We start from the raw sequence: 27,635 nt of genomic DNA on the forward strand, positions 1-27,635 counted from the left end.
CGATCGGGGGCCTTTGTCGCATTTGGGGTTCTTCTTTTATTTGGTTCCGTAGTCGGACCTTGATTGTTTCTGGATGATGTAATGTTTTACTCATGTAATTGTGTGAAGTGGCGATTGTAAGCCAACTATGTATCTCTTTTCCCTTATGTATTACATGGGTTTGTGTGAAGATTACCTCACTTACGACATTGCTTTCAATGCGGTTATGCCTCTAAGTCGTGCTTCGACACGTGGGAGATATAGCCGCATCGAGGGTGTTACAAGTTGGTATTAGAGCCTTTCCCGACCTTAGGAGCCCCATTGCTTGATCGTTTTTTTAGCGGCCGAGTTGTGTCTAGAAAATTGTTTTGAGTCATTTAGGAATTATATATCGGAGAGATTAGGAATTCTTTTTACTTCCCAGTCTCCTCATCGCTCTGGTAAGGCATCCTGACGTAGAGATTAGGAATTCTTTTTACTTCCCAGTCTCCTAACGTCCGTTTAGGACCGTGACCGATTTGAGTTTGCTCGTGCTCAGTTCGTCAGTTTAGAACCGCTCCCGAGTTGATTTTGCGCGTCCCCGCCTCGTCGGTTTAGAGTCGCTCGCTTCTGATTTGGTTCTACTCGTCCCCGCCGTCGTCAGTTTAGAGTCGCTTCTGATTTGGTCCTGCTCGTCCTCGCCGTCGACCATTTTTGTTTTGCTCGTCCTCGTCGTTGCCCCGATGCGCTCGCATGTTCTTGTCCGTCTCCTCGAGGGTCTATGCGATTCAGAAATTTGTGTGTGTGCTTATGTTGTCTGAGAGACGCTTTGTATCCTGCGTTTCTTCGTGTTCGTGTCAGAGCAAGTGTTACAGGAGCGGTCGGGTCTTAGTTTTGAAATCGGATTACTGTCGGAGGTGGAGAGGTGGAGAGTAGTTGTCAGTTCGTCGTGCTAGTTCAGACCGGTTCCTAGGCTCCTGTGTTGTTCGTCGGTTGTTCTCTGATCTCAAACGGCTAGCTTGTTCGTGTTAGCCTAGATGCTCCAGTTCCTATGTCGATTCTAATTGTACCAGCTAGCTTGTTTCACTTTCATCGGGCTAGATGCAGGGGTGGTTTTGTTCTGATGGGTGTTAATTTCTGTTTGGTTACTTCCTATCATGCTCTGTTTATGTTCCCTTATATGTTGATGTGTGTTCAGGGGTGCCATTTCGAGCAGGCAGGCATAGCAGAAAGTTTTAAAAGAGTGCAAATCATGTGGCTTGCTGCTTGACTAATAGAACACATGCTGCTGCTACTGTAGGACAAGGTTTCCTTCTTTTATTCCTCGTGTTGCTATTTCCATTTTCATATAGGAGTACTAGATGAGGTGCCGCTAGTCTTCTAGATTGCATAGCATAACTCCATAATCGTGTCATTGCACACTTGGGCATATATGATTCCGCTGTGAGCATAACTCCAGAGTTTATTTATCTGTGAAAGCATGATCATCACATGTTTTTTGTCAATGCTGCTCACTTTTTTCATGTCCCTTTTGTTTGTCCTGTTAAATTTTATGGAGCAAAATTTGTACTCACTCTGGTTAAAATATCAAGAATGTTGACTTCTGTATTTGTCGCTATGTAAGCCATACACTTGGGAAGCCTGGGCGTGATTAGGATTTGGATTGCATATAGATTTTATGCTATGCTTGTTTATAACCTGGTTGTTGCCTAATATAGTGTAAATCTACTAATTTTGTAATTTAATTTATGTTCAACGCAAGTAGGTTTTGTTTGCAAGTGGTATCTCTTTTGCGTGTGCATGAACATTCACGCTGTCAATTTTTCTTACCATAATCATTTACCGTGGTGTTTAACAATACATTTCTACTGTTCTTTGTTCCCTTTTGAGGTTCACTGACTCTATTATGCATGAGATATGATATCAATTACTGATGTCCAGTCACTGAAATGATGCTTTTCTTGCTTTGCCTAGACTTTGTGACAAGAATAAGCAGGTGTCTGTGTGCCTGCAAACTTGTGGGTAGTGCCGTAGTGATGATGATCTAACTAGCTTCCTGTTTTCAGGAATGAAGATCTGAATTACCCTCACCCCTCTACAGAAATCAGTTTACTCATTCAGTTTCTGGAACTTCTTTATAGCTTTCTGAGTTTACTTCGGCCTTGCATGTATTAGCTTTCTGTCTGTACCCTTATCTATGTATGTTTCTTTGTGTGTTTCTTGTGTGCAAGCAATCCATTGTGTGTGTCTGACTGTGTGTGTGATGTGCCCCTATCTATGTATGTTTCTTTGTCTGCTTCATGTGTGCAAGTGCTCCATTATCTGTGTGTGATTGTGTTTGGCTGATTGGATGGGGTGATTCTGATTGTGTTACTATGCTTATATGGTTTGTCCAATTGGTTTCTTGTTCATGCTTTTCTTGTGTTCCAATGTCGTCTCCCCATATGTGGGGATGTGTTCAAGGATGCAAACCATGTAGGCCGTTTTGAGCAGGCAGGGATCCGGAGACGTGCACTAGTCAGGCTTTTCTCTCCTGCTGATAGATGATGATAGGCTGAGCAGAAAAGTTTGATTCTTGTAACACTCACTTGCTTGGCTTCCACTCCTTTGCGTGGCCGGTTTGGCATCCAATGCATCCCAAGCCCTTTTCCCTGTTTATCTCACTCAGTCATCACAGCACCCTTTTCCCTGTTTTTGTTCCTTTTTTTCTTATCATAATAATCATGTATACCGTGGTGTTTGACAATACATTTTTTGTGATACGTTATGTCTTATGTGGATATCATATTCTTTTTTGTATTACTGCTGTCCATTCACTGGAATAATGCTTTTCTAAGTATTTCGGGTAGGATATAGACAAATGTCACATTTGCTCTTCCTTGTGTTGCTAAGGACACTGACGGGCGGGGTTTGCTTACAGCACATGTATATTTATGTTTTCTACATTTTGTGATGTTGTTGTCTGTAGTCCCAAAACACTTATTTAGCCATGTTTTCCTTGTTCACTTCACAAGATTATGTATTCATGCTGATAGTATGTTGCTCTTTCCAGGACCGATAATTCTGATAGTATGCTGATAGTATGCCAAGGACTGCTCAGGGTTCCTATCGCTTTCTGTTTTGCCAACTAAGGTAATCGAATTTTGATCTTCAGCTTGCAAATTTATAACCTTATGGGAGGGAAAGGTTTGCATGTACATGAGCTCTGATTATCTACATATATACTTGAATTGCTTTGGATTTGTTGGAGTACTATTCTACATGATGTTCTCCATGATTCACTTGATCTGTTAATTTGAGTATTTTCCTGATGAGTTCTTTAGGTTCATCTTATGACACAAAATACAATTTTGGTACGTGCAGACTCTGAAATTTGGTGATAAAGAAAAGGTACCTCCTAATTTGCTCTCTGGCTCTCTTACACTTGTCTTTGTTTATATAACAGTAGTGGCCTCCTGGCTTGTAGTTGGGTAATGCAGAGAGAGGTTTGGAATTGAAGAACTAAAATAATGCAGAGTTGAAGGTTCTGAACGGGAAGCTTGAACAAATAGTTTATTTTTTTCACATGTCTTTGATTAGTTTCATCCTATCTATCTCTGTTTCTTGTGTGTGTCTATGTGACTGTGTGTGACTGACTGTTTGTATGTGTGACTGATTGTGTCTGTGTCTAACATTGTGTCTGTGTGACTGTGTGTGACTGACTGTTTGTGTGTGTGACTGATTGTGTGTGTGACTGATTGTGTGTGTTTCTTTGTTTGTTTCTTGTGTGCAAGTGCTCCATTGTGTGTGTGTGTGTTGACTGTGACTGTGTGTCATTTTATGACTATGTATTGATTGTGACTGTGTGTATGTGTGTGCGTGTGTTGACTGTGACTGCGTGTCATTGTGCAAGCACTCCATAACTACCTATGCATGGAAATTTCTATAAGGTCATGGGCATGTAATTTAATGACCTACATACCTCTGTAGTTGGTAGTATCATTGCCCTTTGGACACTCTTCAATGCATTGCTGTATATTTTCCTGCCACAAGTATGATGTTTGTGCTCAGAATGATGTATATGTAGAATCCAGGGTGGATGGAGGTTTTCATGATGGCTAATTTGATTTGTTATGGTTCTTATGTTGTGCTTCTTGTGTTTGAACTGAAGCCGTGGATCACTCATAACCTGATCTGTGTTTGTATGGTAACCCCTCTCGAATTTAACTCCTTTCAAGTTTGTACACAATATTTATGCATATCCCACATTTTAGCTAGTAATACCATGCTTCTTTGGATGTTGTTCTATATATGAAAGTGTGGTGAGCTCACATATTGTGTCAGTATCTACCTACGCAGCTGAATTATTTCCGGATAGGACAGAGGTGCAATGTTTACATCCATGGCAGAAGGTTCTTTAACACTGAACTCATCAAAGGTCCTTGGACTCAAGAGGTTTGTCATTGCACTCCTGACTTTGCTCGAGAAAAAAAAGATTTTGCACATTTTATAGTTATATTTATGATATTTTTTCTACAGGAAGATGACAAAGTTATTGACCTTGTAAACAAGTATGGACTAACAAAATGGTCGTATTGGAAGTTATTTCTTTTGATTATTTTATTTTTATATGGTTTGCTGAAATGCATTTTCCCCCTATGTGCAAGGTAAACACACTGGTAACAATTCTCTGTCGATGCATTGCAGGTCAGCTACCAGAACTTCCTGCTGCTGATCCTGGGATGTTTCCGAACATGCTCCCGAACACGTTCAATTTATCCGCTCTAGGACAGGTGACTACTGTGCTCCTTTTATGATTCAGTGTAGCTAGTAGTCAAATCATGGATAGTCCATTCTTTCATCACAACGCGACCAGATTCACTCTGATTTGCAGTTTATTTGGTGATGGCAGAATGAACCCACCTGTGATCTATTATGCTTCTTTATTATTCAATGTTTTGTTATTACTTTCTAATTCTTTCTTTCCTTTGCATCGATCCACTTGCTATGCAGCCACTGCCACGACACAGTAGGTATGCTCGATTTTTTCCTTTGTGCTTGAGACTTTTCTTGTTCCGGATGCATATGTCTAACTACTATTTTCTTAGGTTACTCGGCATTCTCGGCGTGTTTACTTTGGTGGACTTCGTCCGATCGCTAATGAACAGGTAATTGCCTTGAGTAACTTGTTGTTTCTTGGCGTTTCTTTCTCTATTCACAGTCTGTGCTAACTATTTTGTTCTTCTTTCTGCAGACGGTTGCTCTATTCTTCAATCAAGTTGTGGCTGCTGTTGAGGGAAACACATTTGGTCTAGGTGATGTAGTTGTTAATATGAAGCTGATTTTTGAATTCATTCAAAACATCATAGTTGTTAATATGAAGCTGATTTTTGAATTCATTCAAAACATCTTAGGTGGCATAATCATCTGAAACCAAACATATGGAAGGATGCTTGGACTACTGAGGAACATGCACTGATTAATGTCATCAGGTATTTGGGAATAAATGAGCAAAAATAGCAAAAGTTATTCCTGGAAGGTACTGCATGCCAAACAACTTACATTATGGGTCTTGCTTGTAGTATTAGCTTTCTGTTTGTTCCCTTTCTATCTCTTGTGTGTGTGACTGACTGTGCATGTGTGACTGACTCTGTGTGACTGCTACTGTGTGTGTGATTGAATCTGTTTGTGACTGTGACTCTCTGTGTGACCGACTGTGTGTATGTGTTTGAATTAGTATTGCATTTGCTTGATGGTGTGTGATGTATGCTTTGCTTGATGGTGTGTCTTGGATGCTTTGCTTGATGGTGTGTCCTGAATGCTTTGCTTGAATGATTGGTGTTGTATGTTTTGTTTGTTGTGGTGTAACACTGCCTTTGCCGGTCCCAAGCCCGGATGTGAAAATGTGGAGGGAGCTGCATTGATATTGCATTTGCTTGATTGTGTGTCATGTATGCTTTGCTTGAATGATTGATGTTGTTGTATAATTTGTGTTTTGTATTGTTGTGGTTTAACATTGCCTTTGCCGGTCCCAAGCCTGGATGTGAAAATGTGGAGGGAGCTGCAGTTACCTTCTTTGTATTGTTTGCATTACACACAGTTTGCATTACCTTCTTTGTCGTTGCTGTCCTGATTGAACATAATGTGATAGCATGTGATGAAGCTTTGAAATGCATCCTTCCTTGCTATGAAAAATCTAGGCATGCCAGGAACTTCGTGATTCCTCTCTCAGGTTGTATGAGGTCAGTGTTTTTTTCCCGAACAATATGAGGTCGGTGTTTACTTACGATAATACCAAAGGGAAGCGAATGTTCGATTGTCTGGGTGGTGTATGGAAATGCAGTGCTATCTGTTCGGCTGTATACAAATTTTCTAACCATAGAATTTGTCTCGTGTCCTAAATTAATCCTACTGGTTCTAAATCTTGTCAGTGTGGATGTTCTTTTTCTGCTAATGTATATTGTCAAGTAAAAATGTCAATTGTTTGTCCCAAGCAACTGGGCGCTGCTAGCTAAGGAAAGTTGAGTGAGTGATGTCCTGAACACTATAGAACTGACATCAGTTCTATACTGATCTTGTGTGAACGCACTCTGCGCCCTCGGATGCATCTCACGGATCTTGGCGGCAGGATCGCCATGTGAAGCGCAGAAATTGTTTGCGCTAGTTGACGGCTGAATGACTCACGCTCCTCCCCGCAGGTAATTCTTTTTTTGGGGGTGCCCCGCAGATAATTCAATATGGTTTTTTTGTTTGCGCTGGCGATTCGAGCGTCTTTGATCGCTCGGAATCAAGTTCATTGGCTCTAGCATTAGGCTAAGGCGTATACTGCTCTGCCACCCCCTCTCCTCTGTTTTCTGTAGGGTTCATTCCCCCGTGGGGTTCGATGGATGTTGAGCGGTTGACATGGCGGCGACGATAGTTTTTTATTCACTCGACAACCGGAGGTTGTCGACATGGCATCGCAATTGCTATCGTCGCGGTGGTGATTTGCGGTGTCAGGATAGGGTTACCAAGATGTTGGAGTTGTCGCGATGGGATGGGGAGGGCCGTAGTGTGCTTCTCTTTTGATTTCTCCACGGAGATGCCACATATGTTGTAATTTACTAAGTTTATATTAATATAGTGTGGCATTCAGCGAATCAACATGTAGTTGGATGGTTAGGAGGACAGTGGTATCATCAGTCCACCAAAGTTCAGGTACTAGATTTGGCATTAGTGCTCACATTTTTCTGAATTTATTTCAGGCTTTTCGACGATGTTCGTTCAATGGAAGAAGATATTTTCCTCGACTACGAGGCACATGTGATGACTTCGTCAACCTTAAGATGATATACCAACTCGGTCTCTCGGCGGTGCTCATAGGGGTAGGGTGTACGCGCGTGTGTTTACAAGGGTGAATGTATGCTCGTGTATTTGATCGACTTTTTTTTTCTTTGAGACGTGTGTTTGAGTGACTTTGTTCAAAAAATAATAATAGTGTGGCATTTAAAAAGAAAAGAAAACGTCACTTACTCTCCGGAAAGGAAAACGCGGAGGAACGAACGACAAAGGTAACCGTCGTGCGTGCGCGCCAACCGCCGGTCGTCCAAAATCCCGTGCGATTTCTCTTCTCCCGCGCGCCATGTTACTCCCCCTCCACTCTTTCCTTCCTTCGGGCTCCTCCGCAACGGCAAGCGAACTCGATCGAACTACATCATCTAGCCCTCCGATCCTGAAGTCAATATATGCTGATGGCGACCGGCGATGGGGCCGATGGACTAGGGCTCGACGACGACTCCTTGCCATTGCAGGACAACTTCGACGACGTGCTGCAATTGCTTGACGACTTCCCCGACCCTGACACCGCCCCAATTCCCCTGCCCGCACAGATGCACCACGCGGACCAGCCTGCGTGCAGCCACAGTTTCTCCGGCGACGGTCTTCGCAACAACTCCACCGGCGACGGCACTCCAGGTGTCGCTCAGCCTAACGAATTTCCAGTCCACAGTGACCCATCGACGTTCTCCACTGCAGCGGGTGTGTTGGATTGCAGCGGCTGCCATGTGCTACGAGAAGTGGTGCATTCCAACGGTTGGAGAATGATTTATATCATAATACTAGTAAAGCCTTTAGAGTATGAATCTGATCTTAATTTTACATGTGCCTACGAATTTCTAGGGCCGGAGTTGACAAAGCTCTCAATCCATGGCGCGCCCGGCTTCTTCAACCATGCAACGCTAGATCGTTGTACCAACTCCGAGGGTTTGGCTCCGAGAATAGCGCCTCGATCGCACATTGAGTAAGTACTACATACCGTTCAACATCAATTTACAGAATATTATATTTCCGCAGACTAAATTTGCGTTTGCGTGGTGCAATCTGATCACGCAGTTTCAGAGACCGGGACTACGAGTGGGTGAGGCACTTCCTGACGGACTACGCGCTGCGGCAAGCCGCCGGCAACTACGCCGTCGTGCGTGACTCGCTCTCGTTGTTCCTCGACGTCCTCTGCACGACCATGAACCGATGCGTGCAGGGCAACGATGGCGACCACGACGATGAAGGAACAGCGGCGAGAAATGGTGGCCATGGGCAACCCACCGTCGACGTCTTTGCTGCCGCCGTCCAGCCTGCGATGCAGAGAAACACAGAGCCAGAACCTGCAGGTTTGCTTTTGCAAAGGATTTCGATTCGGTTCTAGTACAAAAAATCAACCATGACCGGCCGTCTGGCGTGTATATATGTAGGGCCATCTCCATCTCCACCGAGTAATACCATGGAGTTGCAAGTTCAGCCACAACCCTTCCAGCCGGTAGTCTCAGGCAGGAGCGTACTTGCCTTACAGGTATGTCGCTGACACTATATGTGTCAAGAATTAAGGAAAATAGACTCTAGTGTATGTACGTACCAATACCATTGTAACACTATTGGGAATTTGGATGCATATATGCTAGAGGGAGAGAACCAGGAAGATGCAGTTCCATGACATCGCACCCTACTTTCACCTCCCCATCGTCGAGGCAGCCGAAAAGCTCGATATCTGTACCACCGTTCTGAAAGGAGTCTGCCGCAGGGTCGGGGTACAAAGATGGCCGCATCGAAAGGTCAGTATGCTTCTAAGTCTAACCTTGTCTTATTTTCTGTGGATGTAGTTAATTATGTCTCCGTGACATGCATTTTTCTCCACAGGTGAAAAAAATAGATAGACAAATAACAAAACTCATGAGATCGGGTAATGGAGTTTGGGAAAGGAACGAGATTGAGCGGTTGAATGCTGAGAGGAAAAGAATTTTCTATGCCCTTGAATAATTAAGGACGCTGGAATTGTGGTTACACTTGTTTTCACGCATCCGTTGTGCCCAAAATTATATGTGAGAAGTAACTATTTGTAAACATATACTCCCTTCGTTCCTAAATAATTGTCTTTCTAGACATTTCAAATGGCTACCACATCCGGATGTATGTAGACATATTTTAGAATGTAGATTCACTCATTTTATTTCGTATATAGTCACTTGTTGAAATATCTAGAAAGACAAATATTTAAGAACGGAGGGAGTAGTACTTTGGTTGTATATATAGGAGGCTAATGGTATGTGAACCAAGAGATTGTTGTTGTTTCAGTATGACTTGAAGTCTATTTTATTTACTTTCATCGAAACGATTCTTCAGTATCAAAAATCACCAAATTAGGGCCTACTTCATCTTGTCTTAACCTCATGTTCGTATGGATGTTATGTTGTGTTTTTGAGTCTTGACCTAAAATAAAGTGACCAGAACCATTTTTAGAGGCACAACATCATTTCTTGTAAGTTGTAACAAATAAGGATATGTTTGTTCCCGTACATAATAATAACAAGCAACTTAATATGTACTTCTTCCGACCCATAATATAAGATAACGACAGAGGGAGTACATGTTTGATGGTCTCTCTGAGGCCCCATAGCTGGGCCTAGCTCACACTACAAATGCCTCAGAGCCACACCCAGCACCGCTTCTCTCTCTCTCTCTCTCTCTCTCTCTCTCTCTCAATACAAATACGGTCTTTTACACATGGGTACAACAAAATAGATGAACGGAGAAAAACAATGGATATGAAAAAATAAAGGCATGAACAAAACAAATGAGTCATAACTGATGAGCATGTGTGGCCTCTTGTTGTAACTGAAATTGAGGTTGTTCGTTCACTCGGCCGAGTTCAGTCTGTCAAATAATGTGGGTATGTTTAGATTGCTAGCGAATACTACCTTACCAATTTTTCGGGGGTGAACAAAATATTGGTCCTCATTTGAATGGTTGACAATTTTTTGGAACGGCAATGCTTCATCAGTAACTCTAGTACATTTTATTACGCAATGTTGGTCAACACATGGGAAGAAAAATATCAATCAAAATTTTGGTAGGACAAACTTGAGCACGGAAAAAACACACCCTGCATATGCTAAATCCGAGAATCATAACACTTGGTATATAGGTGCCCCATTTTATTTATAAAGACAAAACTCTAAACTCCCAACGATCTTAATGAACTACCAGCCCATTTACCCTCTATTCTCGATACACTCGCTTTCGTTTTCTGGCTGCTTTAGAGAAACCAGCAACTGCTCTTCTTTTAAAAAGTTATGAATTTGAAAAAAAATGTGAATTTGAAAATTAGAATTCATGAATTTGTAATAGTTCATGAAATAAAAAGAAGTTCCTGAATTTGAAAAAATATTACAATTTCAAAATAAGACCAAGAATTCCAAATGGGAATTTTTTAATAAAAAATTGAAAAAAGAATGAAAAAACAAAATGAGAAAAAGTAAAACAAAAAACATAAGATGAGTAAATCCGACCGAAAATAGAAGAAACACCAATCCAAGCTTCCCAAAACAGAACTTGGGTAGGAGAAAAAACAGGACATAAACTTCCGTAAATCTGAGACTGGGCGAGGCCGGCCCATACAAAACCGGACCGATCTAGCGAGCAGCCGGCTGCTTGCTAGTCGTGCCGAGCGGCCGGTCTAAAACAAACAATTTTAATCCCTAATCCATAAAAGCTAATAGTTTGTCCTTTTCAATTGATAAAAAATACTACTATAACAAACATGTGAACAGATATGAACCTATTTATTTTAGGTTTTTAAATTTTTAAAAAGTCATAACTTTTAGATCACACTTCGGAATTAAGATCCGTTTTCATCGTTGGAACCTTCGCGACGTGCTCTTCAAAAGTAAATCCCATATGGGAATGTTTCGACGAACTAGTCTTCCTGCCAACTAAATATCAATGTGTGCAACTAGAGTACATGCAGCGCCAACTAAGCATATGCGCGTGCCAATAGTCCTGAAGCAGGCTAGACATCAATGTGTGTGCAACTAGACTACATTGCCGCGCCAACTGAGTATATGTGTGTGCCAATAGTCCTGTCAACTAAACATCAATGCGTGTGCAACCAGACTACATTGCCACGCCAACTGAGCATATATGTGTGTAACTAGTCCTGCCAACTAAATATCAATTTGTGTGCAATTAGATTACATTGCCACGTCAATTGCGCATATGTGTGTGCAACTAGTGTCCTGCCAAATAAAACATCAATATGTGTGCAATTAGATTAAATTACAAGCCAACTGAGCCTATGTGTGTGCAACTAGTGTCCTGTCAACTAAATATCAATGTGTGCACAACTAAACTACGTTACATGCCAACTAAATATCAATGTGTGTGCAACTAGATTACATTACAAGATATGACAATTCATATGCGACTATGCGGACCCGATTGTGCAACTCTGTGGCCGTGCATGTGCCAACTAGGACTACTATGTGTTTCGCAAAAAAAAAAGTAGGACTACTATGTGTGCAACTACAACTATTGTGGATGCAGCTCCAAAAAACTGGTTTTGAAAAAAATTGCACCATGCAGTATTAAAGTTGCACAAAGCAGTAATGAAATTGCACAATATAGCGTGAAAGTTGGCATCAAAAAAAATTCGTCGAAACATACTCATGTGGGATCTAGTTTCAAAGATCTTGTCACAAAGAATTCAACAGTGAAGACGGATCTGAATTCCGACACGCGGTTTGAAAGATATGGCTTTTTAAAATTTCAGAAAACCAAAATAATTGTACGTGAAGCTATTTCTTTCAAATCAGATTAACTAGTATGAACACATTAAATGCTGATAACACTAGTAGATAAAAAAAACAAATCATGCATGGCTAGAAAGACCGACTGCTCATTTTCGTCAATTAGTGCACGGTCACTTTTTAAATTTTGGATACAAAACCTACATGGGCGACGTGTAGCATTAGTACACTATTTCACACATATGCGTCGAATACGAAATGCCCAAGACGGGAGCTCCTATTGGGAGTATAGCTCTTCCCCGGTCCCTGCTAGAACACACGTGCATTGCTACGTACAATAGTGTATATTAAATAAATCAAACAAATGATTAAAATCCTCTAGGATTTTAAAATTCAATCGTCCCAAATTCAAATCATATGTGGAGGAAAATATCATTGTCCGGACTATCTGTTATGTTATCTTCAACATCCAGGTCCAACACAAAAACCTCACCCTACACGCACCTTTATCTTCTCCTGTCGACTCACCTTCCTACTTGGTTTCCCGCCGTAGTGAGACATTTCTCATTGGTACCCTCTCCTTTAAAACAGAGTGACACCCATCCCACCTTCGTCGTGTGTTGCAATAAGGACGAAATTTTTCATATTTCAAATATAATAAAATGGGTTGAACTAACCCATACTATTGCCACAAAATAACAAACAACTATAGAGATCATTCTCAAAGATCCATTCAACTTTGCAAAAACACGCAGTAAAATAATTTGTTTTAAGGGTTTCTAATTGTATCGCAATTGGTGTCAATATTTTTCTCCCATTTCGCATATCTCGTATCTATTTTAAGTTTGCAACGCCTTCAGTTCAACATGTCAATGTCAATGATGAAACGACGTCATATGTCCCTTGAATTCTGCAACTGGTGAAACAGAAGAAAAAACACATACACACTGACGTGGGAGGCGACTGACAATCGGAACATATTTCCAGACACCAATAAGATCCATCTCCAGCCCACACATCACTCCTTGCTAGGAGGGATACTTGTCGTTCTTCTCTTCCTCGTCCTCCCCTACATCTTCTACTCATAGCCTTTTCGTCAACCCGTTTCGTTGGCACCAACCAGTACCACATCAACATCAGTGCGTTCGTCAGCAACGCCTCATCTTCTTCTTCCTCCTTCCTCACCAGCTTTAGTTATTCTTCCTACTTATTTCCTATAATACTATTTCTTTCTTTTGTCGCTTTATTTTCTGGAACACTACTCTTTTCTTCTCCAACACCATAGACCACATGGTCATTTTAGTTCGTTTTCCTTCTTATTCTTGAAACACTCTTCCTTTCTACTATAGCATAAACCACCTGGCTAGTATAGTGTCGTGATGTCATCGACCGCGAATGTTTCGGCAACCACCAGTGTGTGGACATCCTGCAGAGCATGGTCATCATCCATCTTGGTTAACACTTGGTCACCCATGTCACGAGCGGATGGTGGTTGTTGTCCATGTTGGCAAGCGGTGCTCGGCCACGTCGCTAAGAGCTTGTTGACCGTCCTTGCCCTGCGAGTGCTTTCAAAATGATTCGACACGATTAAATGTCTACTTAATTAATTGGACAAATAATTAACTGCATGCCTAATTAACTATCACCAAATTATTTAATTATCTGCTTAATTGGAAAAAATCTCTACCTCTAAGTATCAATCTATCTATCTATACCTATACTAATTTTGGACTCCCCAGAAATTACCATATTAATTAGAAATTACTGGCCGTTCATCTACTGGGCCCGAATTATAACGGTGTAGATCCACCCATATAAGCCTTGCAATCAAAGAAAAAACCAACATAACGTTTGCTGTAAAAAAGCAATCTAGAGCACCTTTCAAAAAAAACAATCAAAAGAATCTATCGTATCTATCTATCTATCTATATCTATCTATCTATCTATCTATCTATCTATCTATATCTATACCTATACTAATTTTGGACTCCCCAGAAATTACCACATTAATTAGAAATTACTGGCCGTTCATCTGCTGGGCCCGAATTATAACGGTGTAGATCCACCCATATAAGCCTTGCAATCAAAGAAAAAACCAACATAACGTTTGTTGTAAAAAAGCAATCTAGAGCACCTTTCAAAAAAAACAATCAAAAGAATCTATCGTATTTATCTATCTATCTATCTATCTATACCTCTATACCTCTATATCTATCTATCTATCTATCTATATCTATCTATCTATCTATATCTATCTATACCTATACTAATTAGGCACTTCCTAAAAATTCTCACGTTAATTAGATTTTACGAGCCATTAATCTGGTGGGCCCGAATTATTATGGTGTAGATTGATTCATTGAACTAAAAAAAACTCACATATATCTCTCATCTCTCCCAGAACCCAACGCTCTTAATCTCTCACATCTATCTGAACGAAATAAAGAGTCCACAACAATCATGGGATGAGATTCAATCTAGATGCAAAACCTGCCCGCATGTTAAAAAAAACTGTCCATGCACTTTTGTAAAAGAAGAAAAAGGATTCAGCTATGTAAAAAAAACTCATTGCGTCATCGAGCGATGCTCTCCCTCCACCGACTCTCGCCTCTTCTCTCTCGATCCCCCTCCATCGCCGCCTCGCCTCTCCATCTCTCTCTCTCTCTCTCTCCACGATCTATTCTTCTTCATTATCTCTCTCTCCCTAGATGGAAGACAAATCCATCCACAATCTCTTCCTCTCCATTATCTCCCTCGCCCTCACAGGAGAACAAAATCGTAGGATGGATTCCATGTCTTCAAGGAGTTTTTCCTAATGTATTAGATCCATATTTTTTTCACACTATTTATTCTAGATTTGTTTTCTTGCAGGTTTAGAGCGGAATCAATTTTTGCCGTCTCCACGAATTGGATCCTGAATCTTCTCACGTATAAATTTTGGATGCTTTATTGAGATCAGGTCGGAGCACACGAACAATGCCCATCATCGCTGCTCAAGATTCTCCCACTCTGCATGAAGTTTGTCTCTGGTCGGTTGCTATCATTGGGCAGGTTAGCGAATCGTCCTCCCACCCAATATTTTTTAGCAATTATTTGTTTCGCTGGTTAGATGAAACATGTTACTTACTTATTGCACGAAGAACTGACTTGATCATAGTGTTACTCTCTTTTTTTGAATTAAATCCTTAATTTGATAGCTGCTTCCCTAAATTAGTTTTAGAACAATAAATCAATTGACAGTAGAGTAGCGCATGTACGTGCAAAGTTAGATAGGCAGGTGGATAGATTCCGTCGAAGTCACACGTACGAAGCTAGCTCACATACGTAGAGCCGCCGCCTTGATGCGTGTACGACAGTACGTATAGAGGAACAGGAAAATTTCGACTAGAAACACGCACGCACACGACACAGGAGCACACAGCGAATTGATGGCCACAGGACCATGTGAGTCCTATTTGATTTCTTTCTATTGATCCCACTATCCATTACATATGAGGTGTTATTTACATACATGTATATATATATATTACTTGGCTTGACTTAATACAAACCTGGCATGCGCATCCATGTAGGATACACATGCATACACGGCGGACGCGGGATTAACTCTAATACCCTAGAGGGTAAACAAGTACTAATCTTCAGAATTTTGTGTCCATAGCGATTAATCTTTTTGTATTCCTTTAATTTGTTATATTCAAGTTCTACATTACTTCTTTTTTGCAGTCTTTGGTTGAAAACAATGGTCTGCGATATACTCGATGCGAAGGATTCCTGGAAAGGTAATTAGGCTTTAGCATGCCATTAACCCTGAAAGCAATGAAATATTTTTTTCTAGCGATTTGTTATACTGTTTTTTCAATCACATTAGTAGAGTACGCAGTTCACATTGTTTACATACTACACGGCAACCAAGAGTTAATCAAAGTTTTGTACTCGGCTTGCGCCTCTAATAATCTCCGCAATTTTGTATTCCTTTCATATGTATTGAAGTTATGTTTTATTTTTTTTCTTTGCTTCGAAAGCAATGGCACCTGATATGCTTGATTCAATTAGCAAGGAAATTGATTAAATAGGAAATTAGGACTTATAGAAGCTATTATGAATTTATAGGCTTCTTTGTCTATCATAATGCATTGTATTTGCTTCATAGCAAGGTAATGAAACATTGGTTAGCAAGATATGGCCATTGGTCTACCAAGCTTCCGTTTACATGGTATCAAATTTTCGGTTCCATCTTTGTGGAATTTCCATCCATTTGAAGGTGACAACATACTGGTATTTTTTTCACATGATGAAATTTCACGATATAAAATGTCTAAAAAAATTGGGATAGCCAAACAAAGATGCACATTTTCTAGCATTGATGTTCTTTCGAGCAAAGATGCTAGACGATTTACTTATCTGGTAGAACTATATTTGTTGAAATTATGAATTCATATGGTCTCTCCATATTAACACTGCCTAAAAAAAGAACCATGTAATTTGCACCGTTACATGTGATTTGGGTGCAACAACAATCTGCACCATGTTTTAGGAAGAGTAAAAATATGATTAAGAAATCTGCAATATTATGGATAGATATGGATGATTGTGACATCAATAGAGGACAAACAAATACAGAAAATATGTGCACAGCAATTGGTAGATGCCAATACCTCATGTATAGTTACCAAGATTATTGTGTATAGGATGCTCTATATTGTTCACTATCTACCACATGCCACATTATATAATTATTCTTTTGTGTTAATTAACAAAAAAATGTTTTCGTATAAGCATGTTGTTGACAATAAGATAATTGTGCAGGAAACCAAAAAGACTAGGATGGGAACACATGTTGCATTTTATTCTGATGAAGAATTGGGAATAAGGGCATTAAGGATAGAGATGTGGCAGCATTGATATAATACCGAAAAACAATGCTGATGTTGAGCATTCAGAAATCAGAGGAACCAAGATTATTCGAAGATCAACATAAGTACGAGCACAAGCAAATTCAGGAATTGAATAGGATAAGTATGTAAGCTTTCTTGGTGTATTTTCGTGTTCTTTCATAATATAAGTATCAGGCCTCAATAATTGCTATAGACATTTAAGTTAGTGACTAATACATTCTTTTTATTGTTTTCCAGTAGAAAACTTCAAAGCAAGCGCTGATTGCTGATGAAGTCATTGTAAACCAGCATAAAAAATTTGGGACGGGGAGCACAAGTCGTGTTATGCATCTTGACGAAGAATCAAAAACTAAGGGATGAAAGGAAACGAATGAATCAAAATTCATGGAATAAAGAACAGTGATGAAGAAGACCGCAAATCAAAGACTGGAAGGTTCTCAAAGTCATAAAGATTCCAAACTGAGGACATTGTGTAATGGGGTTGATAAACAATCGGCGACCTGAGACATTCCAAAACATGGTGCATCAAGGACTAAAAAACAAGTAGCGCATTGATAAATATTTAGTGACATTTAGGATTTTTCAAAAATGTACATGCACATCAGATTTGTACTAAATGTACATGCACATCAGTTTTTTATTACAAAAATGCCAATTAATCTGTAGTAGATGTTTGGGTTATATCTAAATTTCTAAAACAATTAAATATTGATCGCCCCTATTGCTCACTAGCCATGGTCAACATGTGTCAAACTTAGTGGAACAAATCAAAACAACAAGATCTAACTATTACAACAAAACCAGGAATTAAGCATATACCCGTTAATCTACCTAGATTATATAATGACATTGAAATATAATACAGTAATATATCAGGTGACCAAACATTCCAAATGTGAAAATAAAACAAATACACAGGAAAAGGTTGCTACCTAAGTAAACCAAGCTCCCAGCTTGCGATACTAGAACCTAATGGTAGTCATCTAACATCATTAGAGCAGAAACAAAGGAAGCTATATCGGAAAGAAAGAAATATTCCATCTGACATTTTCAATAGACATAATTACTTGTCTGTCTAATCAATTATTTGCATTAATGACTCAGTTTCCAAATTGATATGGTGTGAAAAATTCTATTTAAATGGGCCTAATTAGTTGCATATGTAATTAAGTATCTAAGCAAGCCCTTCTGACGCACACACCCTTCTGGCACGGGCTCAGCTCATTTACCTTTTTTTTTCTTTACCTTGAGAAAATGGGGAATGTGAGACCCGAAGCCTAAACTATGAGATTCAATACAAAACGCGATAACCAACGGGGAGACCTCACTTGTTGTGTCTAGGCACTTCTTTCTTAATGTAATCCTAAACCTTACAAAAAACTTCTATTTTTTCTTTGTTTTTTTCTTTTTTCTCTTTCTATCTTTTTCTTTTCAATATGCGCGAAGTTTTTTTAATTCATGAAAAAAAATCAAAATCATGAACTTTTTTGTCGAAACACATAATCTTTTTTCAAATTTGTAAACTTGTTTTTAAATCCTTGAATTGTTTTTTCAAATACATTAATCTTTTGTTCAAAATCAGTGAACTTCCTACCAAATTCGTGATTTTTTTAAAAACATCATGAATTTTTTTCCGATATCATGAATTTTTTCCCAAAATCAATGAACTTTTCTCGAATTTGTGAACTTTTTCCCAAAACCGATAAACATTGTTTCAAAATTGCATGAAATTTTATCCCAAGATCGATGAATTTTTGGAAACCAACGAGCCTTATTTCAAATTAATGAATTTTTTTCAATTTGGCGAACATTTATTAAAAAAACTACAAAATATTTACATATTCGTGATTTTTCTTTGAAAATTACGAAGTTTCTTTGAATTCGGTGAAAAATTTTGTTCTTTGTGAATTTTTTTATACCTTTTATAAACATGATTTTCTCTTTTTTTTGAGACAACCTCGCGAAGCTTTTTATTATGTCGTCACAATGTTTACAGGGACGAAAGAAAGGTCACCCGGATTGCCTAACCACACACGGCGGCCAATCCCAAGTGAAAAAGCATGCTTCGCTAAGTTGTGAGCCTCGAAATTCGAGCTCCTAAATTCGTGATTGAAAGAACACAAAGTAAAAAATTTAGAGTGGTCTCTAATCTCACGAATAACAGCACCATAAGTAGTTGTGCTGCCCTTGTTGATATCCTCGATAACCACCTTACAATCAGAAGATACAAAAATCCTGCCCTCATAAAGATCTTCAGCCAATGCTAGCGACTCCCGGATTGCAATTGCCTCCAAAGTTGTAGGGTCCTCAATTCCCGTTAGAGTAAAAACGAATGCACCCAAAAACAAGCCCTGATGATCCCTGCAAACTGCTGCGACTGCTCCTGCAGCATGTCTTCTGTTAATCGCCGCATCTACATTGATCTTAAAAAAGACATGCTTTTTCTCAAAACGAAGACGGTGAACGGTCAATCGGTCAACAGTGGGCCGTTCAACTGCCGCCGGTTAATCGTGACACAGCGAACCAGGATAAGCGGCAAGCCCTCGAACAATGTGATTCGCTTGGCCGGCCCATGAGTGCGCCGGTTACTCTCCTTGGTGCTTAAGGCGCTAGGGTGGAGCTCTCCCGCAGTGAGATGGGCAACCCCCTCGCCTCAAGAGCTTTCTTAACGGGCGTCGTATCACGTGAATCCATCATCCATCATGCATCCATGTGTCCGCTTCTTTTCAATCATCCGATGTAAATCGTGTGTGTCTCCTCGTCTGAATGTATTTTTACACTAAACCGCCTGCCCCCAGATTTCTTATTTGCATAAGTGCCCCCTGAACAATGAAGAACATCACAACCTCAATATGTTCCTAATCCCTTCCGCCCATGTTGCTCTCCCAACGGCCCCGTCGATCTGGCTCGCCCTGTCCAGGCGCCGGCCGGCCGGCGAACCATGTTTGCACTCGTACAGCACGCCGAAGGTCTCCGCCGCCGAGTCAACCACCCTCCCCAACCTCCGGAGTCGTCCACCTCGTCGTCGGCCCAGCCGCCGACACCAAAGACGGCCGTAACCTCTGCACTCCACACTCGTCCAGCACGTCGGCGGTCCCCACCGTCGAGGCAACTGCCTGCCCCAACCTCTGCAGTTATCCACATCGTCGCCGGCCCAGCCACCGAGGCCACTGACGGCCTTAACGTCTGCACCTTCTACTGACACGCTGCAGACTAGCGTGGGCAGCGAGTACAGAGTGTACTGCGACTTGCTGCAGACTCCCTTGGAGAGCAAAATGACAACCAAGTCTGTGCATGCCTGTACTACTTGCACACTGAGCTTCTGAATGCCTGTACTACTTGTTCTTGTTCGATGTATGCATGTAGTACTTGCAAATGAGCTTCTGAATGTGGATTGTGATCTTGTAGAATGCAAACTATTGTTGGGTGTACAGCTTCAGAGTTGTGATCTTGTACAACTTCAGAGTTGTAAATGGAAATTGAAGAAACACACATCTATTTCTTATTACCTGTTCCTATTGGCATTTGAGGTGTCCCTTACATACTGCATGATGCAATATAACTCAAATGATGGTAGTCCGATGTATCTTCAAAATTTCTGGACATGATGCAGGCTAACAGTAGCAAGCAGCCCAAATGAATCCATGGATAAAACAGCCTGTTGCTGCTCCTTGGAAACCTAGTGCCTCAGTCTCCACTCAAATTTTCTTGAACAATACATAAATAAGAACAAGTTTCGAAAGCACCAGACACAACTGGAACACAAAGCATGTTCTGACCACTACATAGATTGAATTAAACACACATCCAATGTGACAGAAATAAGACAAAAGCTGGAGAATAAAAATAACTTCTCATCCATTACATAGATTGAAAAATTCTGTAAAACTAACAAAATGGAATTAATAAGCCATGTGTCTTTTACGGAGTTGCGGCTATCATGATTGACCATTTGGAAGCATGTCTTGCACATTCATGGTTTCTTTTCCTTGACCTTTTTTGCTTGGACAATTGCGACTGTCATGAAAACCTATTTGGTTGCATGTCTTGCACAAGCGTGCAACCTTGGCCTTGGCTTCTTTGTTCCTCTCCTTTTGTACTAAATCCTTTCCTGCTCATTGCATTTGCCAGCTATTTGTTGATCCCATTGCTGCACCCACATGTACATGATAAGCCTTGTAAATTAACCGGATAAATGACACAATATTGGCATAGATAGTACATCCCAATCTGTATTCAGCCAACAATGCTAATGGAAAGGACTGAAGCAAAGTGATCTGATACATAATGTAGTATATAATGATGCTCCTGTAACTTGGTATACTCCATGCAACACGGCAACAAGTCATAAAAAATAACAGAGAGACATTTTCATAAAAGACTTATTTTTCATCCATTACAACGTACACAAATCAATTAGAGTTCTTTCTTATTTGTTACCTGACGCTCCATGTGTCGTACTTAAATTCAGTTCATTGTCTGCAGTTGTAGAGGTTTTTGTGGCCACAGCAGTGCAAGTGAGATGGTCTTCCTGATGGGTACATGTTGAGGAAAATTCAGGGTCCCCACATGATGAATTAGGGAGGAACGAGGGCAAGCAGGTTCTAGCCATCGAAGTTGATGCAGATTCATTGTCCATGACAGCAGAAATCGCCATGGTTGTTGGTTGCGCTATATCTAGCAAGGAGGACTTGTCCACCATGCTGATCGGGAGTTGGCCATGCTGATCGAGAGTTGGGAGATGGATTCCTTCATGGTCGTCGTGGCGATTACCCGTGGCCGTGATTGATCAGGCAGATGCATGCCGCCGTGGCCGTCGTTGGGATACAGGTCGAGGGCTTACTCTTAGATTGGGAAACGATTGGGGAGTGGTGAACTGGGAGAGCTGCCCTCGCTGGGGTTTATTTTGCAAAATTGACAGGGCAAACTTGGCTGGAGGCGGGCGTGTTTGTGCAAAAATAGGCCGAACTAACAGCAGGCACAAGATCTTGATCTAACGATTGGCGACGAGGGGATGCATGGATGCCGGGTTCATGTGATATGGTATCTTAACGAGGCAGCTAAGCACGGACGAGCGTTGATTATTTTTCCTTTTATTTACATTTCTCAAAAGTATAGAAACTATGTTTGAATTTTAAAAAAGTACATCGTGCATTCAAAGAAATGTCGATTTCACTCTAAAACAAATGTTCACTCAACCTTTAAACAAAGTGTGTGCGACTTGAAAATTGTTTGTGACATTAAAAAAATATTCACGTATTTCAAAAAAGTTTGAGGCTTTTAAGAACAAAAGATTTATACAATGTAAAAGAAAATTTCACTCACGTGTTAAATTTTTATTGGTACCATTAATAAATTGACATTTTTCAAATGTTTATAACATGTAAAAACATGTTTTCGTAAGTTCAAAAAAATGTTTCATACCATTCAAAAAATATATGTGACATTCATAAAATGTTCACATGTTTCAAATAATTGTATGTGACATTTAAAAGAAAAACATTATAAGACTAAAAAACGTTATACAACGTAAAAACAATGTTTGTGTCATATAACAAAATGTTCCCCACCATTAAAAAAACATGATATTTCCAAAAAATTATTCAAGCATCTCAATGTTAATACATTGAAAACCAATGTCCGTGTAACATCAAAAAAAGTTTCATGCCAATTATAAAAATGGTCAACGTGTATTTCAAAATGTTTAATATTTATTCAACCAAATGTTCCAAACATGATTTTGAAACCAATAATAAATCAAGTATTATGAAAAATGGTCAGTTTATATCAAAATATGTTACGCATCTATAAAAAAATGTTCAACATTAAATTGTTTTACATTTATTTGAAATAATAAAATAAAAAAGTAACAAAAAAGGAGAAAACCGACGAACAAACACAGAAACCAGCACATTAAAAAGGAAAAATAAGCCTAAACACTGTAAACAAACTAAAACAACCGCAAACTGCAAAAAAAATGAAAATCACCATAGAAAGCACGTAGAAAAAATAAAGGGAAAAAACAAAAGCTAGTAATAGAAGCCTTCCTGAAAATTGCTCCCCAGGACCCGTATTGTGCTGGCCCATCTTGTTAAGCTCTACTTCAGTGGTGCGGCTACATCGCCTGACGAAAGCTGGAGCAACCGCTCATGTCAGGGCGTCGCAAATGAGCCAACCAAGATAGGTTCCAGACATGTTCGTCTTTGTCCTGTTTTTACCTTCATTCTTTTTCTATTTATTATTATTATTTTCGAAAGTATTGTAAAACACATATATTTAGAAACATAAAACAAGTAAACATAAATAGTAAATTTGAAAAAATCTTCACAATGTAAAACAAATGGAGCTTAATTTAGAAAGAAAAAGTTTATAGCATATTAGAATAATGTTTGTGACATTTTAAATATGTTCACATGTTTCCAAAAATATGTGATATTATAAAAAAATCATATATTTCAAAAAAATTAATGTATATAAAATAAAGGTGTCAATGCATATAAAATATGTTGAAAGCAAACAGATGTATTTGGAAAATGTTATAACTACATCAAAAATATGTTTTAGATGTATATGAAAAATGTACAATGTTTATGAAAAAGTAGAAATCATACATGTATATGAAATAATTGTTAATCATGCTATTTAAAAATGCTAACCATGTATTAAATTTTTTGATCATATATTAATACATATTAAAGATGTATAAAAACTGTTGATGATGCGTTGAGCATTTGTTAATGGCAATAAATATTTTCTTATATACAATGTACATTTTTGTACACTTCAGAAACATTTTCATATGCATTTTTAACATTTTTATAATACTAATTTAAATTTTAGAATATATGGTTTTTGATATCTGTTTTTCATTAATGCACTTTCTACATTTTTAGTATACAATATCAAATTTTTATATACACTTTTAACATTTTTTTGAAAACATGGTCAACATTTTTTCATATGAACAAAAGAAAATAAGGAAACCACTCTTGCAAAAAGGACGGAAGACAGTAAAACCAAGAAAGAATGAAAAAAATAAAACTAATAAAAAATACAAAAAGAAACCGAAGAAAAAGTAAATAAAAAGGTGAAAACCAGGAAAAAATGATGAAAAGCCAATAAAGAAACAAAGTAAACCGGTGAAAATCAAATAAGAAAAAACCTGATAAAAACTGAAGAAAAGCCAGGGCAAAAAAGGAAACGTAAATAAAAGGAAACAAGAAAACCGAGAAAGAAAGAAAAGAACTGAAGTATAATGAAGAAAGAAACCCAAAGAAAACTGGAAAAGGAATTTAAAAAATAGTGGAAATGACAAAATAATACGAAAAAAGAAAGAAAGGGGGAAAATGAAACAAACAGCGACAAAAACGAACCAAGGAACGAAGACGTTATACTTGGCTGGCCCATTCGCGCAGCGCTTCATAAAATTTCGGGCGAGGGGAGTTATCATCATGATTTAAGCGAGATATAGGTCCCGCGCTATTTGAGTCAGCGCATTCTTGTGTCTCGCTGGTAGCAAGACCTAAGGAACCCTCGTTCAAGGGGCATTGCGACAGCGTCGTTTCATTTCTCTTTTTTTCACATTTACCGATTACGTTTTTTGCTTTTTTACCTTTGTTTATACTATATAATATTCTCAATAAAAATATTACAAAAAACACTGTAAAAAACATTTTTATAAATATTGATCAAGCATTTGAAAAAATTTAAATGCATATAAAGAGATGTTTATCATGTATACAAAAAACATTGTGTATCAAAATTTTGATCATGTATTTAAAAACTATTAATCAAGGCGTTTCAAAAAATGTCGAGCAAATATTTTAAAATGTTAATCAAGCATTTGAAATATGTTAAATGTGTACAGAAAAACTGGTGATCATGTATTAAAAAATGATGGATTTTTTTTCTCATGTATAGAAAAATGTTAATCAAGCCTTTTAAAAAATGTTGAATAACTATTTAAAAAATTTAATCAAAAATTTAAAAAATCTTAAATTTGTATGTAAAAAATTGAAAATGTACTGAAAAATGATGAAAAAATATCATCATGTATATAAAAATGTTAATCAAGATTTTAGAAAAAATGTTGAACACGTATTTGAAAAATGTTAATCAAGCAATGGGAAAATATTAAATGTGTATAGAAAAAATGTTGACCACGTACTAGAAACATATTAATCTTTTTTTGAAAAATATTAATCAAGCATTCATAAATTTTATGATATATATATATATATATATTTATAGACTATATATTTAAAAAATGTTAATATTGTTTTGAAAAAATTAAAAGAAAAAATGTGCATAGAAAAATACAAGAAACTTGTATTTGAAAAATTTTAAACATGTATTGGAAAAATGTATTAGATATATACCTAGAATGTGTATACAAAAACCGTGAAAGCCCGTTAGAAAAGTAAAAACCCAAGAAAGGAAATAATTAAGTCCAAAGAAAAATGAAGACAAAAATAAAGAAAAACGGAGAAACCCAATAAAAACAAATGAAAACAAAACAAAGAAAATGAAAAAGTGAAGAAACCAATGCAAAAAGAATAGAAACAGTAAAATCAATAAAGATGCAAAGAAACCAATGATAAATGACAAAGAAAGAAACAAAACCAAAAACAAAGAAAAGAAGAAAATAATGAAAACTGAGAAAGAAAGAAAGTAAACCTATGAAAAAAATATAGAAACCAGTAAAATATAGAAAGAATCAGAAAAAAAAGGTGAAAAAGTAAACGAAAAACAAAAAAAAGGACCCGGGAACAACTAGTGGAATACCAGGCTCCTTTCCCTCAAAACGTTCGCACCATCAAACTTTCCACAAACATTGTAGTGCCCCCCACTAGCTAGCAGGCGATACTCTGTATGCAGGCGACTTGGGTTCGATCGCTGGATCTCCCACGTATTTCTCTATTCCGCCAGAGACCTACTGGGCCGGACCGTGACAGAGGGCGCTTCAAGCGAGATATAGCTCTCGCGATTTGAGTGGTGTGCATAGTAGACGAATTGTATCCATCGCTCGCATAATGGCCAGGCCCACTTTAGTGTTGCTGTGTGAAGCACTCCTCTTCTGCGATTTTCTTTCCCTTTGTTGTTTGGTTCTTACGTTTTTTAGTCAGCTTTTCCTCACTAGAACACCTGACTCCTAGATTTTTGGACAGATTTAAAGTACATATATTCCCTCCATTATGCGATTTTCTTTCCCTTCGTTGTTTGGTTCTTATGGTTTTTAGTCAGGAGCTAGTGGTGTAGTTCTACATGATGTCCATGGCGATTTCATCGTTGCAGCATCCTGGTTCTTCCCGCATGTCCGCGATGTTGATGTTGCTAAACTATGAGCAATCAGAAATGGTATGTTCCTTCTGCCAAACATGGGTTGCAATTCGGCAGAGGTGGAATCAGATAGCTCGTTTGTAGTTGAATCAGTTAATTTGATGGATAAATATTTGGGACCTGATGCCGCCGTTGTTGTGAATGTAAGCAGCTATCTCTGGATTTCTCAAAGTTATCTCTCAAACATTGTTTCAGAGAAGTGAATCAAGTGGCTGACAAGTTAGCAAGACACTCCTTTACTAGATCTCCTGGTTCTTGGGATGCTATTATCCCTGATTTTATTTCTCGTTTCCTTGTAAACGACATGACTATTATATGAGAAATAAAGTTTAGTTGCTGTCAAAAAAAAGAATGAAGGATATACCTTACTGATATGGTGGTAGAAATTCGATTTGGATCCCATGGCAAGACGCTTATATAATTGCCTGGAGGCTGCAACAGAAGGAGAACCTCAAAAACCAAGGCAACATCACTATAGATCGAAGCGCTCTACATTGACATTTGCAGCGAGATATGCATGTCGATTCTGGGAGTTTAGACCGCTAGGATTAGAACCTATTAGCTACCATCATACTCTTGTGCTCTTGCTATGAGATAATAAGAGATCCACAAAAGTAATGTTATTACCCACCTTGAGACCTGAACCAGGGAAAATGGTGTGTCCCGACTTCAACTCAGCGGCGAGTTTAGTGACGAGATCCTTGTGTCGCCTGTGAACCTTTGAAATCCACTACTTATACCCTAGTATACATGGTACATGAATTTCTTGCACTGGAGCATTATCAAGGATGATGCCTCCTCCATACTTCGCCGGGCGACAACTCCTAATCTTCATCATCTCCTTTCCTCAAAGGGTGTCCACACCTCCTTCACTCACGACAAGAACGGAGATGGTGAGCGGTCCATGAGGTAATTGTGAAGCGATGGCTACAAACCTCGCTGGCGTTGGCTTGAGGATGTAATCCGAGATATATTTGTGTTTCGTACCCTCTCCCTCTGCTACAACATAGGTTGTTGTCCGAACGCCCCTATCGTATTCATGTACATGTGTCTAACTTGCATATTTCATTTAGTTTCCTTTGGTTACCCGGTTACCCCGCCATCCTCCAACCCATGTGAGTGAGCAACTAAAATAGACGTGCACTATATCTGTAAAAACATTGTGAAAAGCTTGAATGTGTGCTTGTAAACGTGAGTATCAGACATTCATAATTTGAATTATGATGAGAGCCAGCTAGTGGATGGATTGTTATACGAGGGTGGTTATACCTCCCACCATGAATAAATCCCAAGTTTGATGCTCTAGTATCTTAGTAATACGAATTACTATCGTTTAGTATGAGGCAACATTCTTACCGATAGTGAGACATGTGTTGAGTTTTTCCAAATCTTGAAACTTTTTTTTCCG

The 27,635-nt window shown here is 38.9% G+C and overlaps 2 protein-coding genes across 2 annotated transcripts; both read left to right on the forward strand.

Annotated features, from left to right (window-relative positions):
* Positions 1 to 4,364: 4,364 nt before the first annotated feature.
* LOC125519806 (uncharacterized) lies at positions 4,365 to 5,675 on the forward strand (the record flags this gene model as incomplete). Its single annotated transcript, XM_087533880.1, has 6 exons — positions 4,365 to 4,392; positions 4,645 to 4,730; positions 4,951 to 4,970; positions 5,046 to 5,105; positions 5,192 to 5,252; positions 5,352 to 5,675. Coding segments are annotated over 5 exons (255 nt in total), but the record flags the coding sequence as incomplete, so codon positions are not given.
* Positions 5,676 to 7,571: 1,896 nt separating this feature from the next.
* Positions 7,572 to 9,573, forward strand: LOC147961625 (uncharacterized). Its single transcript, XM_087537001.1, has 6 exons — positions 7,572 to 8,007; positions 8,095 to 8,215; positions 8,308 to 8,582; positions 8,664 to 8,761; positions 8,871 to 9,020; positions 9,106 to 9,573. Exons 1-6 carry the CDS (start codon positions 7,662 to 7,664, stop codon positions 9,223 to 9,225), a joined length of 1,110 nt encoding a protein of 369 aa, XP_087393127.1. The 5' UTR covers positions 7,572 to 7,661; the 3' UTR covers positions 9,226 to 9,573.
* The last annotated feature ends 18,062 nt before the right edge of the window (positions 9,574 to 27,635 follow it).

This window comes from Triticum urartu, chromosome 7A (assembly GCF_056163025.1).
Source record: "Triticum urartu cultivar PI428250 chromosome 7A, HENAU_Tu73, whole genome shotgun sequence".
NCBI lineage: Eukaryota > Viridiplantae > Streptophyta > Magnoliopsida > Poales > Poaceae > Triticum > Triticum urartu.